Below are 19,008 nucleotides of genomic sequence, written 5' to 3'. Positions count from 1 at the left end.
AGCAGCTCATAAATGACTGCGAAGTTGATGAAGTATGCCCTGCCCTTGTTTAAAACTTTGGCTCAGGCCAGGCAAATGCCCGGCCTTCGACACGAAGAGCTGTGTTCATTCCAGTCTGTGAGCAATTAACAAAGGAGTAATGGGAGAGGACTAAAAGTTGGAACAATTAGGCATTGTGTGGGTGGACAGCAGCACCAGTCTGGACTGTCCTGGAGTGAAGCGCATCTAAGAGCTCCAGCCTAGTGGCACCTCTCTCCTCCCATGTCCCCCTCCCTGTCATAAGGAGGATGGAGGGAATGGCGTGTCCTCCATGCAGAAGGTAAGAGGGGCCCTTCTGCGCAGAGCCCATGGCTGGGCTCTCGTAGCACACGTGGCCTGGCCAGCTTTGCAGGAGCTGCACATGGAGCCAGTACTTTCTGCTGCGAGATTGACACTTTGGGAGGGAACGTCGCGTGTGGCCTTTGTGTGTCAATGGGTGCTGTATTAGGTGTGTTTTAATGTGTGCTGCAAGGGGCAGAGTGAAGATTAAAACGCTATGTGTGTGTGTGAGAGAGAGTGTCATGGGTGTGCATGATTGCATTCTGCTTTGTTCTATAGGAACATCTACAATTTTCAACATAATCCTTCATGATCACCCATATCCTGTGTGAGAGAGAGTGGGGTTTGTATTTGCTCATCTTGCCTTTTCTGTCATCAGTGTGTCACCACCTGCGACACAAGTGTGTCGTCTTTATCAGTTTCTTGTCCCAAAGTTGTTCCTCGAAAGCTGTTCTCTACACGGTGTGAGCATGTGGTACAGTCAAAGTTACCACTTTGTAAAACATTGATAAGGAGAGGTCACACAAGCATGCAGCCTCTGGGCCCTTCTTTTCCCACAAGAGCCAAGGCTGGTTAATCTGGGCTATTGTGTTGCAACACCTCTTCTTTGTGAGTTGAAACCACTTTAGTGGTGTGTGTGCGCTATGCACCCAAAGACCTTGTGTGATTCGTGTGTGTGTGTGTGTGTGTGTGTGTGTGTGTGTGTGTGTGTGTGTGAGAGAGAGAGAGAGAGACATACATTAAGAGACTCTGCTTGAGTCATGGTTGTATCCTTAGGCTGCTGCTCTGTGTGTGGGCCACTTCGCTAAGACTAGGACCTTTTATTCTCTGGCTAAACCTTGGCTATGCTTATTCATCTTACAACCACCCCTTCCCCCCCATAGGGGATTTTAACAAAAAGGAACAAGAACATGATTGATCTGTCATAGGCTTTTCCTGACAGCATTTGTGGACATGGATTGTGGATTTTTGTTTCTAAGGGAAAGTAGCAGGGAGATTGGACTTGTTTAGGACTGCCTGCCTTGTTTTTGAACTCCACATTAAACTTTATCCTTTTCAGGGCTGGAGGCCAAACTTGTGCTGTGTGGTGATTTAAGGTCAGTGGTAGCTTAGTGGTTAAGGTACTTGTAATCGGAAGGTTCCTGGTTCAAGCCGCACCACTGCCAAGTTGCCAGTGTTGGGCCCCTGAGCAAGACCCTTGAGCAACTGTTGCTCAAGTTGTACTCAGTTATAATTGTAAGTCGCTTTAGATAAAAGCATTAGCTACATGCCATAAATGTAAATGTGATTGCCTTTGGACTTATAAGACAGTGACTGTTTTGTTCTCACAAAGAAAGAAACTGTCAGCACTACAATGTAGCTCAAATGCCAGACCTTCGGTAAGTTAGTGGTTCGCTGAATAATGAGGCTGATAAAATACAACTTAAGAAAAACAGAGCATTTAATCAGATGCTAAAAAACAAAAACAAACCAAAAACCACCAAACAATATCAGCATTACATATCATCTCTTGACCTCCCAGCTCTCAAAATGCCAGCCTTAGCCATTAAAAAAAACTGCATCAATTGACAACTACAGTAGGTCTGCCCTTTGTTGTCCATGCCCTGTGTCGTTATCAGCCAGGTAATTATCACCATTTATCACGGTCCCTCATCACGATCAGGCCCTTTACCCTAGCACTATATTGGCTTTGACGTGGCTGCTCACAGGGTGTGGCCTTGTGTAAGAGGGGCTGCTTCTCCAGTCCTTCACAGATCAGAGGGGACCCAAGAACCTTTGTTTGTTCAGGTAATACCACACACCTCTCGAGTGGTTTCCTCAAAGCAGCTTGGTGAACCTCGAAAATGAACGTCCCTTTCCCGGCACAGCCGCTGTTATGTGGCACCAGTCTCTCGGCGGTTGGCTACTGTCGATGGCCTCCTGCTTCCATAGGCTCTGCTGCGGCAGTGCCTTCCCATAGAAGAGTGACTGTAACAAAGCCATCTGATCGACTGTATTCGAAAGCCAAGTGCCTGGCAGTCACTCATTATGTGTAAGAACGCTGGACCTTGGGACGCTACATCAGTAACGTGTCTCCTGCCTCCTCCCCTCTCCATGCTGCACAGCAGATCCAATTCGCAGACCAGAAGCAGGAGTTCAACAAGCGGCCCACCAAGATAGGCCGCCGATCTCTATCTCGCTCCATCTCCCAGTCCTCAACCGACAGCTACAGCTCAGGTACGAACAAAAGCGTGATGTTAGAAACATGACATCACGACATTTCCTCTCCCTCATGGTTCTGGAGTGCTTCCGCTCTGTATGTTTGTTAAGAATTCACACAGGGTTGATGAAGAAGAACTGAAGGTCTTCAGTATCCTGCTAAAACACACATACACACACACACACACACACACACACACCATCAGAAACCTGGTTTCTGTATTACTGTATGTCCAGGATCTCCAGAAGGGTGACCAGGTATGTTTAAGGAGCTCCAAGTTATTTTGTGTGTGTGGGCTTGCATACGTGTGCCTGTGATGGAGGGAGAGAATCGTTACACCACTGGCAGACCTCTTTAGGTAGAGTAGGCCTACACTGATAGAGCAGGTATATAACACCCTTATAGAGGGACAGGACATCCTGCATGCAACAGAGTACCAGCTGAGAGGACACAGGTGGCAGATAAATGCAGTCAGCAGTATGGTTCTTTGGAGGCCACTTGCTATATGTGTGTGCACGCATTTGTTTGTCTCTCGCGCACACTTCTCTGATCCCCTTTCCCAGCTGCCTCTTACACTGACAGCTCAGATGACGAGACCTCTCCTCGGGACAAGCAGCAGAAAAACTCCAAGGGTAATGGAGATTTTTGCATCAAGAACATCAAACAGGCTGACTTTGGTCGCAGGGAGATTGAGATTGCTGAGCAAGGTAGGTGGGATAGTGCCCCCTTGTGTTTGCTTTGGGTGATTCTGGCTGCTTTCTTACATGGGTTTTGTAGCATTGTGCACCGATATGCAGTTGCTGATGGCTTTTGTTTGTTTTCCGTCTAATCCTCTTAAACCAGTCACTTATGTGTGCATGGTTTTTTTTTGTGTGGGTTTTTCTTGTGGATTATGTCCATGTTTGTCATTATGTTGCTTTCCATGCATTTTAATGTCCGTGTGTAGGTGCTTGCGTGTATGGGTTTGTGTAGTTGCATTTGTGTGTGTCTGTAGTTGTGCGTGTGTCTTGTAGTTGTCTGTAGGTGTGTTCGTGTGTGGTTGTGTATTTGTAGTCGCGCACGTACGTGTGTGTTGTGTATCTGTAGGTGCGCGTGGTTGTGGCTGTAGTTTGTGTGTGTGTTGTGTATCTGTAGGCATGCGTGTGTGGGTGGGTGTGTCTGGTTGTGTCTGTAGTTGTGTGTGTGTGTGTGTGTGTGTGTGTGTGTGTGTATAGTTTGTGTGTGGTTGCGCCCGCGTGTAGTTGTGCGTGTGCGCGTGTAGTTGTCTGTAGGTGTGTTCGTGTGTAGTTGTGCGCGCACGTGTGAGGGTATGTAGTTGTACACGTGGAGTGCTCTCAGGTCTTCATGTATGTGTCCTCTGTAGGGACAAATGTGTGGGTAGTGGTGTATTTGGTTGTGAGTGTGTATGGTGTGTGGGTGTAGTGTCTGTGGGTGGGTGTAGTGTCTGTAGGTGTGTGGGTAGTTGAGTGTGTATGCGTAGTTGTGTGTGGGTGTGTGTGTGTGTGGGTCTGTAGTTGTGTGCGGGTGTTTGTGTGTCTGTAGTGGTGTGTCTGTAGTTGTTTGTGTGGGTGTGTGTGTGCGCGTGTAGTTTGTGTGTGTCTGTAGGCACGTGTGTTTGGTTGTGTGGGTCTAGTGTGTCTGTGTGTGTGTGTAGTGGTGTGTGTGTGTGTGTGTAGTTGTGGTAGTTTGTGGGTGTGTGTAGTGTTGGGGGTGTGTGTATTGTTTGGTTGTGTGGGTGGGTGGGTAGTTATTTCCCTGTGCTGCTAAGGAGCCCATATTTTCACAGTGTACTGAGACAGCACAGTTCTGCCCACTTCACCCTCAGATAACCAAGCAGCTGAACACCAAGTGGGCACATCGACTCTCTGCTCATACTGTGCTGCTCTGTGCGCCTGTCCTCTCTGTCACTTGGAGACCAGGAGTGCTCTCAGGTCTTCATGTATGTGTCCTCTGTAGGGACAAATAAATCATTATCTCAGAATACTGGGTGCGTAATGGCATCTCTAAAGTCCAGCCTGTGGAAAACGTCCTGTTTCTGAAAACATGCTTTTTCCATAAAATGGAATAAACAGTGCTGCATTAATAATCTAGCTGCAACATGTTTCAAATTAAGTGTGTGTGTGTGCGCGCTTTGCAGAGATGCCAGCTCTCATGGCTCTGAGGAAGAGGGCTCAGGGAGAGAAGCCCCTGGCTGGAGCTAAAGTGGTGGGCTGTACTCACATCACAGCCCAAACTGCTGTGAGTAGCCCATGTATAGAATCTCAAAAACACACTCACTTTCACTCTCTGTCTGTATACACATCTTGTATTTGTTCAGCAAACCATGCACCTGTCACACTTTTGCCTGTGTGTGTGTAGGTGCTAATGGAGACCCTGTCCGCACTAGGGGCTCAGTGCAGGTGGGCTGCCTGTAACATCTATTCCACCCAGAATGAGGTTGCAGCCGCCCTGGCAGAGGGAGGTGAGAGTCTCGCTCTTCTTCTCGCTCCCTCCTTCCATTCCCTCTTTCTGAGTTCTCTGTTAATCTATGTCCCCTGGCAGGTTTCTCTGTGTTTGCTTGGAAGGGGGAGTCTGAGGATGACTTCTGGTGGTGCATTGATCGCTGTGTCAACGTGGAAGGCTGGCAACCCAACATGGTAACAGAGCCTTTTAGATTCCACTACCGTTTCCACTACCTTTGTAGATCCCACTATATTTAGATTGGTTCACTTGGCATAGAGGGATGTCTTCTTATTCTTCTGCCGATTGTGCCTCAGATCCTGGATGATGGTGGAGACCTGACACACTGGATCTATAAGAAGTATCCCAGCATGTTCAAGAAGATTAAAGGCATTGTGGAGGAGAGTGTGACTGGAGTTCACAGGTGAGTGTTGAATCTCAGGTTAACTCCCAAACTACATCCAGTGCTGGGCCTTCTCTCAGTATACCTTCTACAGATGCTGATTTCAGCTTGTTAATGTCCAAGTTTACTGAGTATTTTAACATGCTAGCAGTGTTGGTGTATTTGCCACTTTTTATTCTTTCAATCTAAAATCTCCAAATTTTTTCTGTAATAAGTAATTAATGCTCCCAAGACTGGACCTAAAGTCTGCTTTTCAGTGCCTGTGGAGCTCCACTTCTGCAGGGGAATGGCACCATCTAGTGGCTGAGAATATGAATACCAGGATTTAAATAATGCATTATTACTGCTGAGGTTTTTTCAGCAAGCTGAATGTGAAATCTAATGAGAGTCGGCTCCTCTTCTAAAGGTTCTGTATGTCCACAGGTTCATTAGTTTGTTATCCAGAGGTGTGCTGTAGTTGTATGTATAAATATGGTTTTCTGCTATCTTTATGGCCAGGCTGCATCAGTAGATAAAATGGACTAACTCTCTACTTGAATTAGAGTGCAATTACCTTGGCTAAGTGACAATTACAGTCTGTTTATATGTAATTACCTTGGCAAAGTGACTACTAGCAAATTTCTGTATGCCAGTTATGAAGAAATGGACTAATACATTGAAACGCAAATTTAAACAGTATCACTTTAAAGTCCTTTAAATAAAATGGAACAGCACAAAATGTATTTTGATTTGTAATCTAGTTGATTATGATCATTTTAATTGGGTTGAGTATTTTAAGGCACCTTTTTTCAATGCATTGTAAAAAGTGCTCAAGTTCAGATACCTTTTTGACTATCTAATTTTCTCCAACTTCAGGGAAACCAGTATCAAGACATTTTGTTACAGATACTTCAACTTACAAAAAAGAGACTCAAAGTAACAAAGTTCATTTATTTTGTTCTTGTGTAATGCTGCCAGGCTGTACCAGCTTTCCAAGGCTGGCAAACTGTGTGTGCCTGCTATGAACGTCAATGACTCAGTCACCAAGCAGAAGTTTGACAACCTGTACTGTTGCCGGGAGTCCATCTTGGATGGGTAGGTTGAACATTATTTTTGCACTTTATGGCACTACACACACAGTGTATAGTAAATATAGTAATATATTTACTATATACTGTTCTGTGTGGCAGCTTGTAATCTTCTTAGCTGTAGATCAGTTTTGGATTCAGTATGCTTTGGTTGTTTGGTATGTCTGATTTGTGTGTGTATATGCGAGTCTAGTTTGAAGAGGACCACCGATGTGATGTTTGGAGGGAAACAGGTGGTCGTGTGTGGATATGGAGAGGTGAGTCAGACACTATCACATGCTGCAAAACTAAATTTAGGTCCTTGCTCAGTATAAATACCAGACCTAACCAATAGAGGCCCCCATGCATTAATAAATTAATTTTCATTATTCCACTTCACATGGCTGTATTTGTGGTGCTAGTCAGATTCTTGATTATGGCTATACTTGTGTGTTCTCTGTTACTACAGTGGAATGTTTAGAGAGCTTATAATGAATGTGACACTGTGTGTGTGTGCGCGCGTGCACATGCATGTTTTCGTGTGTGTTCAGGTTGGAAAGGGCTGCTGTGCTGCTCTGAAGGCAATGGGCTCCATTGTCTATGTCACAGAGATTGACCCCATCTGTGCTCTGCAGGCCTGGTAAGCCACCAGCTCAGACCCTAGTTATTGGGGGCTCTCGGTTGTCAGGGCTTGAGTCTGAACTGGGTCAAGTTCAGAAGAGTAACATTTTACTAAGGTACTGGAACTGAAGCATGACCTGTAGGGAGTTGCATTAAGCACACTGTAGGTTTTTGACAGGTCCATGTGAACGTTTCTGGCTGCTGGAGTCTGCTTACGAAGCATTGATCTCAGCCCTTGTGGTTTCAGCTGTGTCTGTTGCCTCTTCACCTCTTAGCATGGATGGCTTCAGACTGGTCAAGCTGAATGAGGTCATCAGACAAGTGGACATCGTCATCACCTGCACAGGTTGGTCGCAGCCTCCTCCTGACCCCAGCGGGCCGTCCGCCACCCTACAGGCGGAGCTGAAAGCACCAGGCTTTTCAGCCCTCTGGCTGTGCTGTGCTTTTAGTGGAGGTTGTGAGCACCCAGGCTGCTGGAAGACTCAGCTACTGCGCTTCGTTAGCTTCACCTGCAGCCAGTTTTTAACTTGTTCATTTAAAACAGTTACTAAAACATTAGATCTGTGATCAGAGCAATTAACAGATTTTTCGGTTGTTCACAAGCTCATCTGTAAATTATCTGGTTTTATCCTGTTTTTCAGTTGTTCAGAATATGGTCGTGTTCATTGAGGCTTTTTAATTACTGTCTTATAAAGCTGATACTGCTGTAACAAGGTCAAACTATGTATGTAGCTCTTTCATAAATGTACAGCACTGTTTTTAATATGTGAGGTTGTAGTATGTTTCATAAAATTAAAAAAAATGCTTGTAGTAGGTTTTCTACATTTCCTATGCCAAGGTCTGGCTTTCATGAAACATAGAATATTGCCTAGAAAATATTCCTTATTTAATAAGTCTAAGGGACAGTCATGGAGAAATGGCTTCAACCTTTAATAACAGCTTCTGTCTCGGGTCTCATCTCAGCCATGCCGAGAGAACTCCAGGGTGTTGCTCACTGTTGATGTGCGCTGCTCTTAGGCAATAAGAACGTGGTGGTGCGGGAGAACCTGGACCGCATGAAGAACGGCTGCATCGTGTGCAACATGGGCCACTCCAACACCGAGATCGATGTGGTGAGCCACCCTGACCACGTAGTAGCGCGCACATGTGCATGGCCCGAGAGTGTCTGTTTTGATGTGTTGATGTGTGCATGTGCACAGCTGAGCAGGACTTGTTCGTATGACCCTGCTCTCGTTGGTACTGTGCTTCGCAGGCCAGTCTGCGGACCCCTGAGTTGACCTGGGAGCGTGTGAGGTCACAGGTTGACCATGTGATCTGGCCTGATGGGAAGAGAATAGTGCTCCTGGCGGAGGTAAGAGCATCACCCAACATCATGTCAATAGAGGAAAATACAGGTGGTTTGTTTATTTTTTATTTATTTATTTGTTTTATTTTTTTAATGGCATGTATTTGAGACACATGTGTAAGTTACCTTTACTGTCATGAAATGGGTAATGATGAATTAGACCAATAGAGGAATGTTTCATGGTAGGTTTTTTATTCGTGTGCGTGTGCTCACTTGATTAGGGTCGTCTCCTCAACCTGAGCTGCTCCACTGTACCCACCTTCGTCCTGTCCATCACAGCCACAACTCAAGTGAGAGTCGTAGTACATAATCACTTTTATTAAGGCCATTGACCTGTGTGTGAAAGTATTTACTTTCACTTCCTGTTAGAAAAATGGTTGGCTTGCTCTACTTAGATCTTAAGTAGCGGCGGGTTGTCCCCAAGCGGTGTGTGTGCGTGTGAGCACATGTACTCAGCCAGACTGTTGCCATAGAAACTGAGTTCTGGTTCGTGTCCCTCCAGGCCTTGGCCCTGATAGAACTGTACAATGCTCCAGAGGGCCGCTACAAACAGGACGTCTACCTACTGCCTAAGAAAATGGGTAAGAGACACGTGCACAGTATTTTTATGTGCTCATGTGGTATGCATTGAAGTTATGGAATCAAAAATTGCTGCTCTTATACAGCAAGCTGGATTTGCGGTGATCTATGCAGAGGTCTTGGATGCCTGTCAGTGTTTGGGTGTGGTGGTGCAATGATAGCAGTTGGTCAGCAGACTGCAGTGAGCTGAAAGACTCAGCATGTCTGCAGTCTCAGAGCTTAGCCATATGTGACCCAGCGTGGGCCCTGCATAGAGAGGCAAGAACAAGAGAGTGCAATATAGGTCGGCCTGTCAGAGACTGTAGCTGCGGCTCACTGCGCAATCATGCCCCCCACACTCACACCCCTATCTCTGTGTCTATCTCACTCTCGACCCCATACCTTAGCATCACTACTATAAACAGGTGAATGAGGCAGAGGTCTCTATGGAGCTGTGTCTGATGGCATGTGCATGAAGCTGCTTCATTTCTGGAAGCAGGATGGCAAAAAATATGGGGGAGGTAATTAATCAGTAAAGGCTGGAAATTAGGGCTTCGTCACACTTTCACCCATAGACTGAAGATAAGGGGCTTTTTTTTGTCTCTTCACTTCATTGCTTGTTCAAAATAGACTCGGCACTAGCTGGCTTGACTCTAGCAGACATTAAGCCAAGGTTATGGAAGCATGCTGAATGAATAAATGTGCTTTTTGGTTCTCAAATTTTGACTTTACCTAGATGAGTATGTGGCCAGCCTTCACCTGCCCACGTTCGATGCCCATCTCACCGAGCTGACTGATGAGCAGGCAAAATATCTGGGCCTCAACAAGAACGGACCCTTCAAGCCAAACTACTACAGGTATCCAGCCATTAGTGTGCTATGTGGTTTCTCATTTGTTCTCTTGGTTTTGGTCTGTTTAAATGTCACTGTGCCAGTTTGTGTGGGGAAATGTGCAAATTGTAAGCCTACTCTAATGTATACCTATTACTCCATTTACTGTTTTTTGTTGCAGATACTAAACCACCTTGCACATGGAAAAAGAAGACTAGAGAAGTTAGTGCAACTCCTCAGTCCATACTGAGAGGGGGAAGGGGCTTGAGCCTCACTTTCCGAGGGGGGTGGGGGGGGCTCTGTGCTCATTGGCCATGAGTGTGGCTAATGATGGCTACAGCAGTGTTTTATTTATTTTCTGCTAGAATAAAATAACTCTAATAATTTTATGAGCTGCTACTGCTGGTGGCCAATCCTAGCACCATTTTCATGGGGAATTCATTGTTTCATCCTCCATTAGCTTCATGGGTCAATTGTCTGTAATTAATTTAGAGATATTTTGTTGTTTAATTATGGCTAGGCTAATGTTGAAAAAACCTGAAAAAAAGGTAAACTAAACAAATGTGCTTTTTTTTTTTTACCATTGGTTTTGTGAAGATGTGTCACTTGTCTTATTGTCTTTATTTTCAGTTCTGGTGATTTTTTAAAAAAATTCCTTCCTCCTTGTGTTAAATGATGGGTTGGGACAAAATTACAGTTGGGTCATGGAGTCCCCGTCATTCCTGTCTGTAGATCACGTTATTCAGATGTCTTTATCTTTGTTTCTTTCTTTGTTTTTTAAAGTTGTGTTGATTTTTACTAAACATTTTAGAACTTTGTTCTATCTCGGTTCTGAATAAAAGTAGACTAGTTAAAATTTAACTGGATACTGACAGATGTGGGGCAGGGCCTCTTTCCCCAATTGTCACTCAAACTGGAAGCAAATTATTTCATTGGCGAGAGCATCATCATCTCAATGTGTCTCCCAAATGTGAGCACACTGTGTGTTGAAATGAAGCCAGTATTGATGTTTTAAAATGTTCCCTCTGACCATTTCACAAATTCTCTAGGTCTGGATTTTATTTCCACATAATTACATTATTGCAGACATGTAGTCAATCACAGGGGTGTATATTTAGATATTTATACAGAAAATTAAGATTTTTCTATCTTCTGCCTCCCATTTGTTTTTGTTCCCATGAAATCGTTCTCTGTCATTATAAAGATAAGCAATTAAATGTTATGATCTTCTAGTGTAATATTAAATGTACTCAAACCTTCATTTTATATACTGTGAAGTAGAGACTATTTCAATGAGATACCAAATGTACAGTCAAACCGGTACCATGCTTCTTTGCCCGGTCCTTTGCTGACTGGGAGCAGCAGCAGAACCAAGGGAAAGGGGGGGGGGGGGGGGGGTTATAGCCAGGAGGGATTTAGTTGCACATTTTCTTGTCTGGACGGTTGATCAGAGTGAACCGGTTCGGTTTTACTGTGTGCAGAACTGTGACGTGAAAGAGCTACCTTTGTGACAGGCTTATTCTAATCTAATAAAATGGGGACCTTTTATTTTACCACACTTCTGAATATCTTTTTGGCAGACGCTTGCCTCGTCCTTTGCCATCTGTGTGTTTGGCGTAAAGGGAATGACTTGCTACTACCATTTCCTCACTGTCCCACTCTGCCTGCCTGGGCCCTGTTGTGGGAGCAGGGAAACCCTTTGGTACTGTGGGCTCCCTTGGTGCACTGCCTGGCTGGCAGAAGGATATTTGGAGTCCATCCTTGCTTAAGCCTTTTCCTTTTCTTTTCAAGCTGGTCACATTTCTCATAAACTTTCATGCAACATATACAATCAGATTATATTTTATGTTGTCCTGATACAGCAGTGTTAAATAGGTCCACTTTAGGATCCCCACAGAATTTCTGTGTTGTGCAAGCCAACCCTAACTCATTTTAATTTTTCAAAAAGATAATTTTTCTAAATCTCCTAGAGGTCACATGAATTTTCTTTACCAAAACTATACGTGGTGTAAAAACTGTGCAGATGTGCTCTACTGCATCTCTGTTTGAGTGCAAGTTTTTACCCCATCCATCTAAACTGCCCTTATAGACTCAGTCTCTTCAGCTGTCTACCTTTGCACATAACTCATACTGTTTGTCATATGGGTTAGCACATATCTAGATGTGTTAAACCCATTGTTTTAATGTTTTTAACCTTGACCCCCACCCCACAAATGTTCTTTCTGCATCTGTGTGCATGTGTGTGTGTGTGTGTCTGTGTGTGTGTACGGGTTTTCTGGAAGGCCAGAACTTTTGTTGCTGTGTTGCTGTTGACTCCAGATCCAGGTGCATGTATAAGGCTGCTGTGATCTGTGGTCTCACAGAAACATGCGCACCAGGTCGACACCAGCATCTCGTATGGAGAGCAAATTTAATAGGAACTAAATCAGATTCACTCCTGTATTTATTTTATTGAATACAAATAAAAGTCTTTTACTCTTAATTTGTCAAAACCATGTTTAAATATTGCAAGTGGTAATGGTAGATGAGCAATAATCAATATGTAACCCTAAAGAATGAAAATAAAATTCATAAAAATGTACTCAAGAAAGTTGTTTCAGGTATGGCCAAGTGTGGTTTGTTTTCCAATACATTTTAAAAGGGGTGTGGCACTCAGGGTTTTCTCAACGGTGGCTAAAATGCTGTGTGTTGGGGCAAGAAGTTCAGCCATGTTACCAGCTCAGGTTTGTGTTGTCCACTAGTCTTAACCATGTCTAGTCCGACCATGTGGTGCTGCGGAGCCAGTAGCTAAGGGTTATAAGTGGAGTGTGTGCCTACAACTCACTCAATATATGACCACATGATTGGGGGGTGCAAGAGCAGCTGCTGTCGCCGCTCACACACTGGCTTGATCTTTTCACTTTCCCTCTTTGAAAGTCAAGCTTTACACACACATGTACAGAGGGTCAGGGCCACTGTCTTTATGGGACATCAACCCAGGCACTGGACTCCTGGGTGATCAGGCTCCTTTGGCTGAAGCAAGAAATAAGCTTTCCTGGTAAGACCCAGTCACTCTGAACCAGCTGTTTAGACAAGCACACACAGACTCTATAGTTTCTGGTGAGCCAGATTTGAGGTGTAAAAGAACCCCTTAAGAATTATTTTTCTAAATTGCCACCTCAGGTAGTCTTGTAATTTCTCCTTTATATTGTTTCCTCATAAGCATTTATAGAAAGATTATATATTGAAAAGTGAGTTTGCCGCAGAACTGCTACATTAGATTTTTTTCATGCACTTATTACTGATTGATGAGCGTGTTAGAAAGGGTTTCAGTGTACGAATTGAATTATTGACTTTGCTGCTTTGGTTTTCTTGGCGAGATGTATTGGGGGGACTGAAAAGGCTAAAATATAGATAGGAATAGGCTCTAATTAAAATAGTTATTCAGATATTTACCTTACCTTCATTTGTCCCCGCCCCCCCCCCCCCCCCAGTCCAATATAGTACATGGCATAGTACAAGACCCAAGAACTCAGAAGAACATCAGAACTCCAAATTTCAGAAGAGTTAAGACTACTGAAGGACTGCTCTGTACAGCAATAAACAATACTTCAAAGTTCTCAATACTGGCAATCTTTGTAAAAAGCGCTTATTGTGTTAGTAACACCATACCTTTTCTCAAAACGTAATTTAGTGTATTGGGTAGTTGCAGCTTGTTTGAGAGTGTCGAAAACGGTGCTGAAACAATTATCCACTGCATACATGTATAGCTGTAGTTTAGATACTTCGTAGAGAGAAGATTTACATTATGTGAGACTATTACAAACATTTTAAATATTTCTCTACTTTTAATAATTCAAGTAATTCATTTTCACTTTCATTTGCATAACTTTTACTCTGCGTTTTTAAATCAAGTATGCATGGTCTGCGTCACCTGAACCCACTTTATTTCTGTGCATTTATAATTTTAAATAATCTTCAAAATGTGACGAGGAAAGCAGTGTTACTACTCAGCTATTTGTTTACAGTCATTTTGTTTTAGCTTAATGGTAAATATGAATATATGTCTAAATTCTTTTTAGCAGCCGCATCAGCTCATGTAAACAAAGCCATTACTGTAAACAAAACATGTTTGTACAGGCTAATGACCAAGTGTTTCATAAAGATCTTACTTGGCCAACTTTGCCAATTATCGATTTAATTTAGGAGAATGCTGTTTTTTTTTCTACTGTCAGACTGCTGGACTGGACACTAACTGGGCATTTATACCTATCGTTCAGCCTGATCATGGATGGCACGTTTCTTCTTTCATAATGAAGTGCACACCGAGACCTGGTGGTGTTTTTCTCAGCGGCAGCTACTACCTCGCGGTCATCGCTGGTGTCCGCCGTCTAAGTGCGACCGCGTAAAGCCACGCCCTCTTCGCCGTTTTAACAGCCAATCAGGCAGCCGGGGCGGACATTCTGAAGTTGGAAATCCAGCGCTGGTGTCAAGGTGACGGTTCTCCAGCTGAATGTCCCCTGGACGCGCTGCGGAGAGGTGCGTCAGACGCGATTTAACAGATGCAGCAGACCGACGACATGGAGGTACCTATTCTTAATGATCTAAACAATAACAGCAGTAAGCTGAAGTCCCTGGCGCAAGGGAGAGATGGGTTCAAGAATCAGCAGAAGGATTCGGAGGTAAATCCGAAGCGGTCGAGTGCTGCGCTTTTGGGGCGTACTGACAGGGGTTGTGTGTGTGTGTGTGTGTGTGTGTGTTTGTGTGTGTGTGTGTGCGCGCGTTCCCTGGCTGTTGCTGGGAAGCTTTTTATGTCCTTGCCCGAGAGCGGATCCTCATCGCATGTAGTCCGAGGTGCTATTTTGACAGCACGGCGAGTCATCGCTATAAATACCTTACGATTTAAAAGCGGCGAATGCGGTGAACATGACTGTGCACGGGACTCCCTGTCATGAAGCCTAAATTTGCTACTCTTCGTGCGCACAAATTCCAATGCGTAAAATGTATCCAGTTGCCTCATCGTGGCGATAACTGGCTTTAGACTGGCTTTAGAACGGCTTTATACTTGTGTTGGCATCTAACAGTCATGTATATCTCAGTGACTTTGAAGTTGATTTAGCGGGACAGATTTTATCATCACTGTTATTTATAACAAGAACTAAATCTGAATGAGTTATTTCATGATGTTAAATTTAATGGGGAACATGTTAGAAATCGGACTGTTTATTTGGTAGATGTAACGATCTGCTTCAGGCATGACATGAGGGGACTGGACTGCAGACAGTACAGAGGCTCTCCATACTGCCCCGAGCTGCATCCACAGCAAAATCTAAACATGTGGCCACATAATTCACGGTCATTAAAAATGAAAGCTACATGCATTTTGATGTATGCCTTGGTATCGCAATCGGAAAAGACCTTTCTCTGGGGGAAGAAGCCCTTGTTGTGCTCTGAATGGGTATGCTACGGCCCCTCGAAGTTATCTTAGCAAAATTTCTCGACCATGTCAGAGCACACTGGGATTTTTAAAAGAAGAATTCGAGCGTATTTTGCCTGTGCAACCTTAGTTTTCTAGGACAGTGCAGAGTGGTTTGGGTGTAAACATACTGTCTCCCACCTGCCCCTCCACCCCCAAAAAAGATGACTTAAACCCAGATGGCACTTGTGCCATTGCAGGATGCACCAGTCTCTGTTTTAGAATGAATAGGCCTCATTTAGAGGACACATGAGTTAGCAGACTGATGGAATATGATCGTTGAGAACCCTGTTTAGGCCAGTGCTCTTGTAAAGAGGATGTATCCCTGCTGTATTATCTGATCGTGTGGTATTTCTGGAATATGGCATGTGGAAAGTGGGGGGTTGGGCCCTTGTTGATGTATAGTTCAGTGATCTTGCCCTGGTAATGCTCACAGCTCTGTGTGTTCCAGTGCTAAGATGGGAATTGCAGACGGCATGGTTCTGGATCAGAGTGTGGAAGATGGGTCCGGTCCAGAACGGATCCAAATGCTGTACGTTTGTTTTCGCTCTGACTGCGGCTGGCCTGCTTGCCAACCCCCTGACCCACAGCACAGTGGACGGCGGCTCGCCTTGTCTTGCTGGGAGACCATTGATCCAGATGAAGCCCCCTGTGATTAACACTGCAGCATGAGTTCTGGTGCTGGGAGAGAGCTGGCCGTAGCACCCTGGGATCTCCTGACTGGAAAGGTGTGAGCGTGGCTGTCTCGGCGGAAAAAGCTCTGCTCCCTCTCGCACCTTTCATCCAGAGCTCTCCTGCGCGGCTCACGACATACGGAAATTAGCAAGAGCCGAACAAGGCCTGGCACGTCTTCTCTGGAGTGGATGTTGGGAGGAAGGCCCTGGAAAACCACAGCATTCCTCTATGGCTCATTACAGATCAGCCTCAGTTGACCTGCAGGAATAGAGCAGTAACAGGGCTTTAGTGTTTGAGGGATGAGAATGTATGACTGGCTGTGTCACAGATGCTTTGTAAGGTTTGGGACGTTGACTGTGTCTAGAGTCGAGTTTGAAAGATACTTGACCTAAGGAGCTGTTGGATGTTTTGAAACCAGATGCAGTCAGCCGCAAGTGTGTATGTGGCCTCTACAAGTCAGTGCCAGCATGTTGGAGGCACAGAGTGAGTGTGGAAGAAGGACATGGTGAGGGGAATGGAAAGGAAAGGCAGGTAATAGAGCCGCACCCCGAAAGCAGTCAGCTCTCAGCACACTACAGAAGTGCAATCTTTTAACAGCACTGAACACTCTGTCCTATGCTCTCTTTTGTAGTGTGCGTATCTATTGTGTGTGTGTGTGTGTGGAGGAATGTATCGGAGTGTTTTGAGCTGTATCATTTGGACAGTGGATCTGGAACAGGGATGAGGAACCACTGTGTGTATGTGTGTGTGCAAGCATAGACCCATGTGTGTAAGAGCACTGGATGGAAGTGGCACTTAATCCTGCACCTCTCCACATCCTGTGTGTCTCCCATATTTCTCACTTTTGTCGAGTGACACTGCACCTCTGCTGCTCCGCTGCACCTGCTGTGCCTGCATTTGCATAGTGACCGTGGATGGTGTGCCCAGCGCAGGGGGAAAAAACACAGCGGAAGGACCCAAAGCATGTTTTTCCAGCAAGCTGGATCAACTTGTTTGGATTGCACTCATTCAATGTTCATTTGCTTGCTCTCCTCAGGGTTCCATGGAATCCCCCAACCTGGAGTTTGAATATGGGGACACAGATGGCTTGACAGCAGAACTCTCAGGTGAACACACGCACATACACCTAACGTGCTTGTTGTTAAGGAAATTGCACTTGAGTAAACTTGAGAACAGTCAACTTATTATTTACTAATTAACATGAATTTACAGAGTATTGAGGTTATTTCAAACGACACTGTCATGACCATTTATCTGTACTGTCTGCATAAATAGTTAAAGTTTTGTTTCAGTATGAAATGTTCTTGCTAAAACTGTATTAAAGAGGTATTACACCTGGCACATTTTTAAGACCATGTGATGAACAGAGCCCTAATGTTCAGCAGTTTTTCCTTTTCTTTTTTTCTGCAAAATGCATGTTTATAAAAATATTGTACCTAGTCTGTACTCTGTCTTTGTGTTTTTTTTATTCTTTTACTTTCAGAACTGTACAGTTACACAGAGGAGCCTGAGTTCAGTCTGAACAGAGACTACTTTGAGGAAGACTTTAGGAACCACGGTATTTAGCCTCACCATGCCGCTATCTGCTCTGGACATTAATACTGCTTTATATACTCTCCCTTCTGTCTATTCTGGGCTCAAATACAGCTTTATATGCTCCTCCCACTGCTCTGGTCACTAGAAATGCTTTATATACTTTTCCCTCTATCTCCTCTGGTCACTACTTCTACTCTACAGACTCCTTCCCCTGTATACTCTGGTCAGTACATCTGTTCTGTAGGCTCCTCCCCCTGTATGTTCTGGTCAGTACATCTGCTCTGTAGGCTCCTCCCCCTGTATGTTCTGGTCAGTACATCTGTTCTGTAGGCTCCTTCCCCTGTATGTTCTGGTCAGTACATCTGCTCTTTAGGCTCCTCACCCTGTATGTTCTGGTCAGTACATCTGCTCTGTAGGCTCCCCCAACCGTGTGCTATCGTGTCATTCCCGTGCAGGTATCCTCTCCAATCCCCTCATATTCCTACTCATTGTGTGGGAGTGTGTAGCAGTGAGATTGATTTCTGTGCAGGAATTCTAGTTCTTTATGAGGAGATGCTCATGTGTGTGTACTTTATGCATGCTGAGATAGAAGGAGATGATTAATTGAATGGTCCCAGATGTAACCTACTCTGTGCAATAGAAAGAGAGGGTACAGAAATGAATTATCAACACAACAGTATAGTACTAAACAGTGTGTGCATGTGCATGTATGTGTAAGTGTGTGTGTGTGTGTGTGTGTGTGTCCGGGGGGGTTGGATGGACAGTTGTAATATGCGCTTACATTTCGACACACACTCGCATAACTGTTGGAAGGTGTTGATGTCAGTGTTTACAAGCTCAGCTTACCTTACTAAATCTTGCAGTCTCTCTCTCTCTCTCCCTCCCTCTCCCTCCCTCCTCAGTGCCACAGCACTGCATTCTCCATATTCAGTGTGATATATTCCATTTTACAGCAGAAAACTGACAGACGACATCAGGGATCAGCTTAACCTTCTCTCCCTATATTTTGGCCTTGTGTGAACACTGTCTGTATGTTTGGAAATGCACTCAGAACAGACATCAAACTCCCCATCTTCCCCTGTCTCACCTTGATTTTCTCATTTAAATGGATACCTGCGAATAAATTCCCATCAGAGTCCCTGCAAAATTCTTCACAGCATATCTTTCAGTTTGATGTAAGTAAATTATTCTGCCTCTTCTTTGGGTTCCGTGCTTTGATGTGTAGTGACACTGAATTCTGCAGTCGTCAACCAGAGGCATCGCAGCAGTGTTCTACAGTGTGTCGCATTTCAAAGCGCAAGCAGAGGTTAGGCTATGACATTCACGTGGAGATTGGGAGTGGCTTTTGTTGCTGTAATGCACATGTGCGTAAAGCTGTATATGGTAAAGACTATTGAGTGTTTAACTCTGTATGTGTGTGTATCTTCTGTTAAGCGAGGATCACTAATACTTCTGACCAGTTGTTCTCGTGAGTGAGGAAGGAGAGTGGGAGAAATGCTCACTGAAAGAAAGCTGCAGAAAGAGTTAATGATGGAAAAGCAGTGACAGTAGGGGCTATTTGCATGGGTGTTTACAGAAGTCT

At 44.5% G+C, this 19,008-nt stretch overlaps 2 protein-coding genes and 1 long non-coding RNA gene across 9 annotated transcripts in view; all 3 read left to right on the top strand.

The window, feature by feature from the left end:
• The window catches only part of ahcyl2b (adenosylhomocysteinase like 2b), a 28,248-nt gene extending 15,894 nt beyond the window's left edge, over nt 1-12,354 (top strand). Inside the window, exons 2-17 of one of the 2 annotated variants that reach the window (XM_027015840.2) lie at nt 2,424-2,535; nt 3,082-3,225; nt 4,656-4,756; nt 4,877-4,979; nt 5,060-5,154; nt 5,275-5,381; nt 6,318-6,434; nt 6,621-6,684; nt 6,958-7,046; nt 7,303-7,373; nt 8,045-8,139; nt 8,280-8,378; nt 8,594-8,662; nt 8,875-8,953; nt 9,667-9,787; nt 9,942-12,354. In XM_027015840.2, the coding sequence (XP_026871641.1) occupies nt 2,424-2,535; nt 3,082-3,225; nt 4,656-4,756; nt 4,877-4,979; nt 5,060-5,154; nt 5,275-5,381; nt 6,318-6,434; nt 6,621-6,684; nt 6,958-7,046; nt 7,303-7,373; nt 8,045-8,139; nt 8,280-8,378; nt 8,594-8,662; nt 8,875-8,953; nt 9,667-9,787; nt 9,942-9,948 (1,473 nt within the window). In that variant the 3' untranslated portion in view covers nt 9,949-12,354. The remainder of the gene's footprint in view (nt 1-2,423; nt 2,536-3,081; nt 3,226-4,655; nt 4,757-4,876; nt 4,980-5,059; nt 5,155-5,274; nt 5,382-6,317; nt 6,435-6,620; nt 6,685-6,957; nt 7,047-7,302; nt 7,374-8,044; nt 8,140-8,279; nt 8,379-8,593; nt 8,663-8,874; nt 8,954-9,666; nt 9,788-9,941) is intronic. The other variant, XM_027015841.2, reaches the window with a different exon arrangement.
• Nucleotides 12,355-12,683: 329 nt separating this feature from the next.
• On the top strand, nt 12,684-13,363 carry LOC118241752. The gene is made up of 2 exons (XR_004776343.1): nt 12,684-12,797; nt 13,234-13,363. It is a non-coding gene; the product is annotated as an uncharacterized LOC118241752 (long non-coding RNA).
• Nucleotides 13,364-14,188: 825 nt separating this feature from the next.
• Nucleotides 14,189-19,008, top strand: part of strip2 (striatin interacting protein 2) — a 19,818-nt gene continuing 14,998 nt past the window's right edge. For 2 of the 6 annotated variants that reach the window (XM_027015835.2, XM_027015833.2), the window contains exons 1-3: nt 14,189-14,325; nt 16,927-16,996; nt 17,374-17,448. In XM_027015835.2, the coding sequence (XP_026871636.2) occupies nt 14,302-14,325; nt 16,927-16,996; nt 17,374-17,448 (169 nt within the window). In that variant the 5' untranslated portion in view covers nt 14,189-14,301. Of the gene's footprint in view, nt 14,422-16,926; nt 16,997-17,373; nt 17,449-19,008 lie in introns of all 6 variants that reach the window. The other 4 variants (XM_027015839.2, XM_027015837.2, XM_027015834.2 and 1 more) reach the window with 3 other exon arrangements.

The sequence above is a fragment of the Electrophorus electricus genome, chromosome 7 (genome assembly GCF_013358815.1).
Source record: "Electrophorus electricus isolate fEleEle1 chromosome 7, fEleEle1.pri, whole genome shotgun sequence".
Taxonomy (NCBI): Eukaryota; Metazoa; Chordata; class Actinopteri; order Gymnotiformes; family Gymnotidae; genus Electrophorus; species Electrophorus electricus.
The sequence above is the reverse complement of the archived record's forward strand: the minus strand, read 5'-3'. Positions and strand labels throughout refer to the sequence as shown.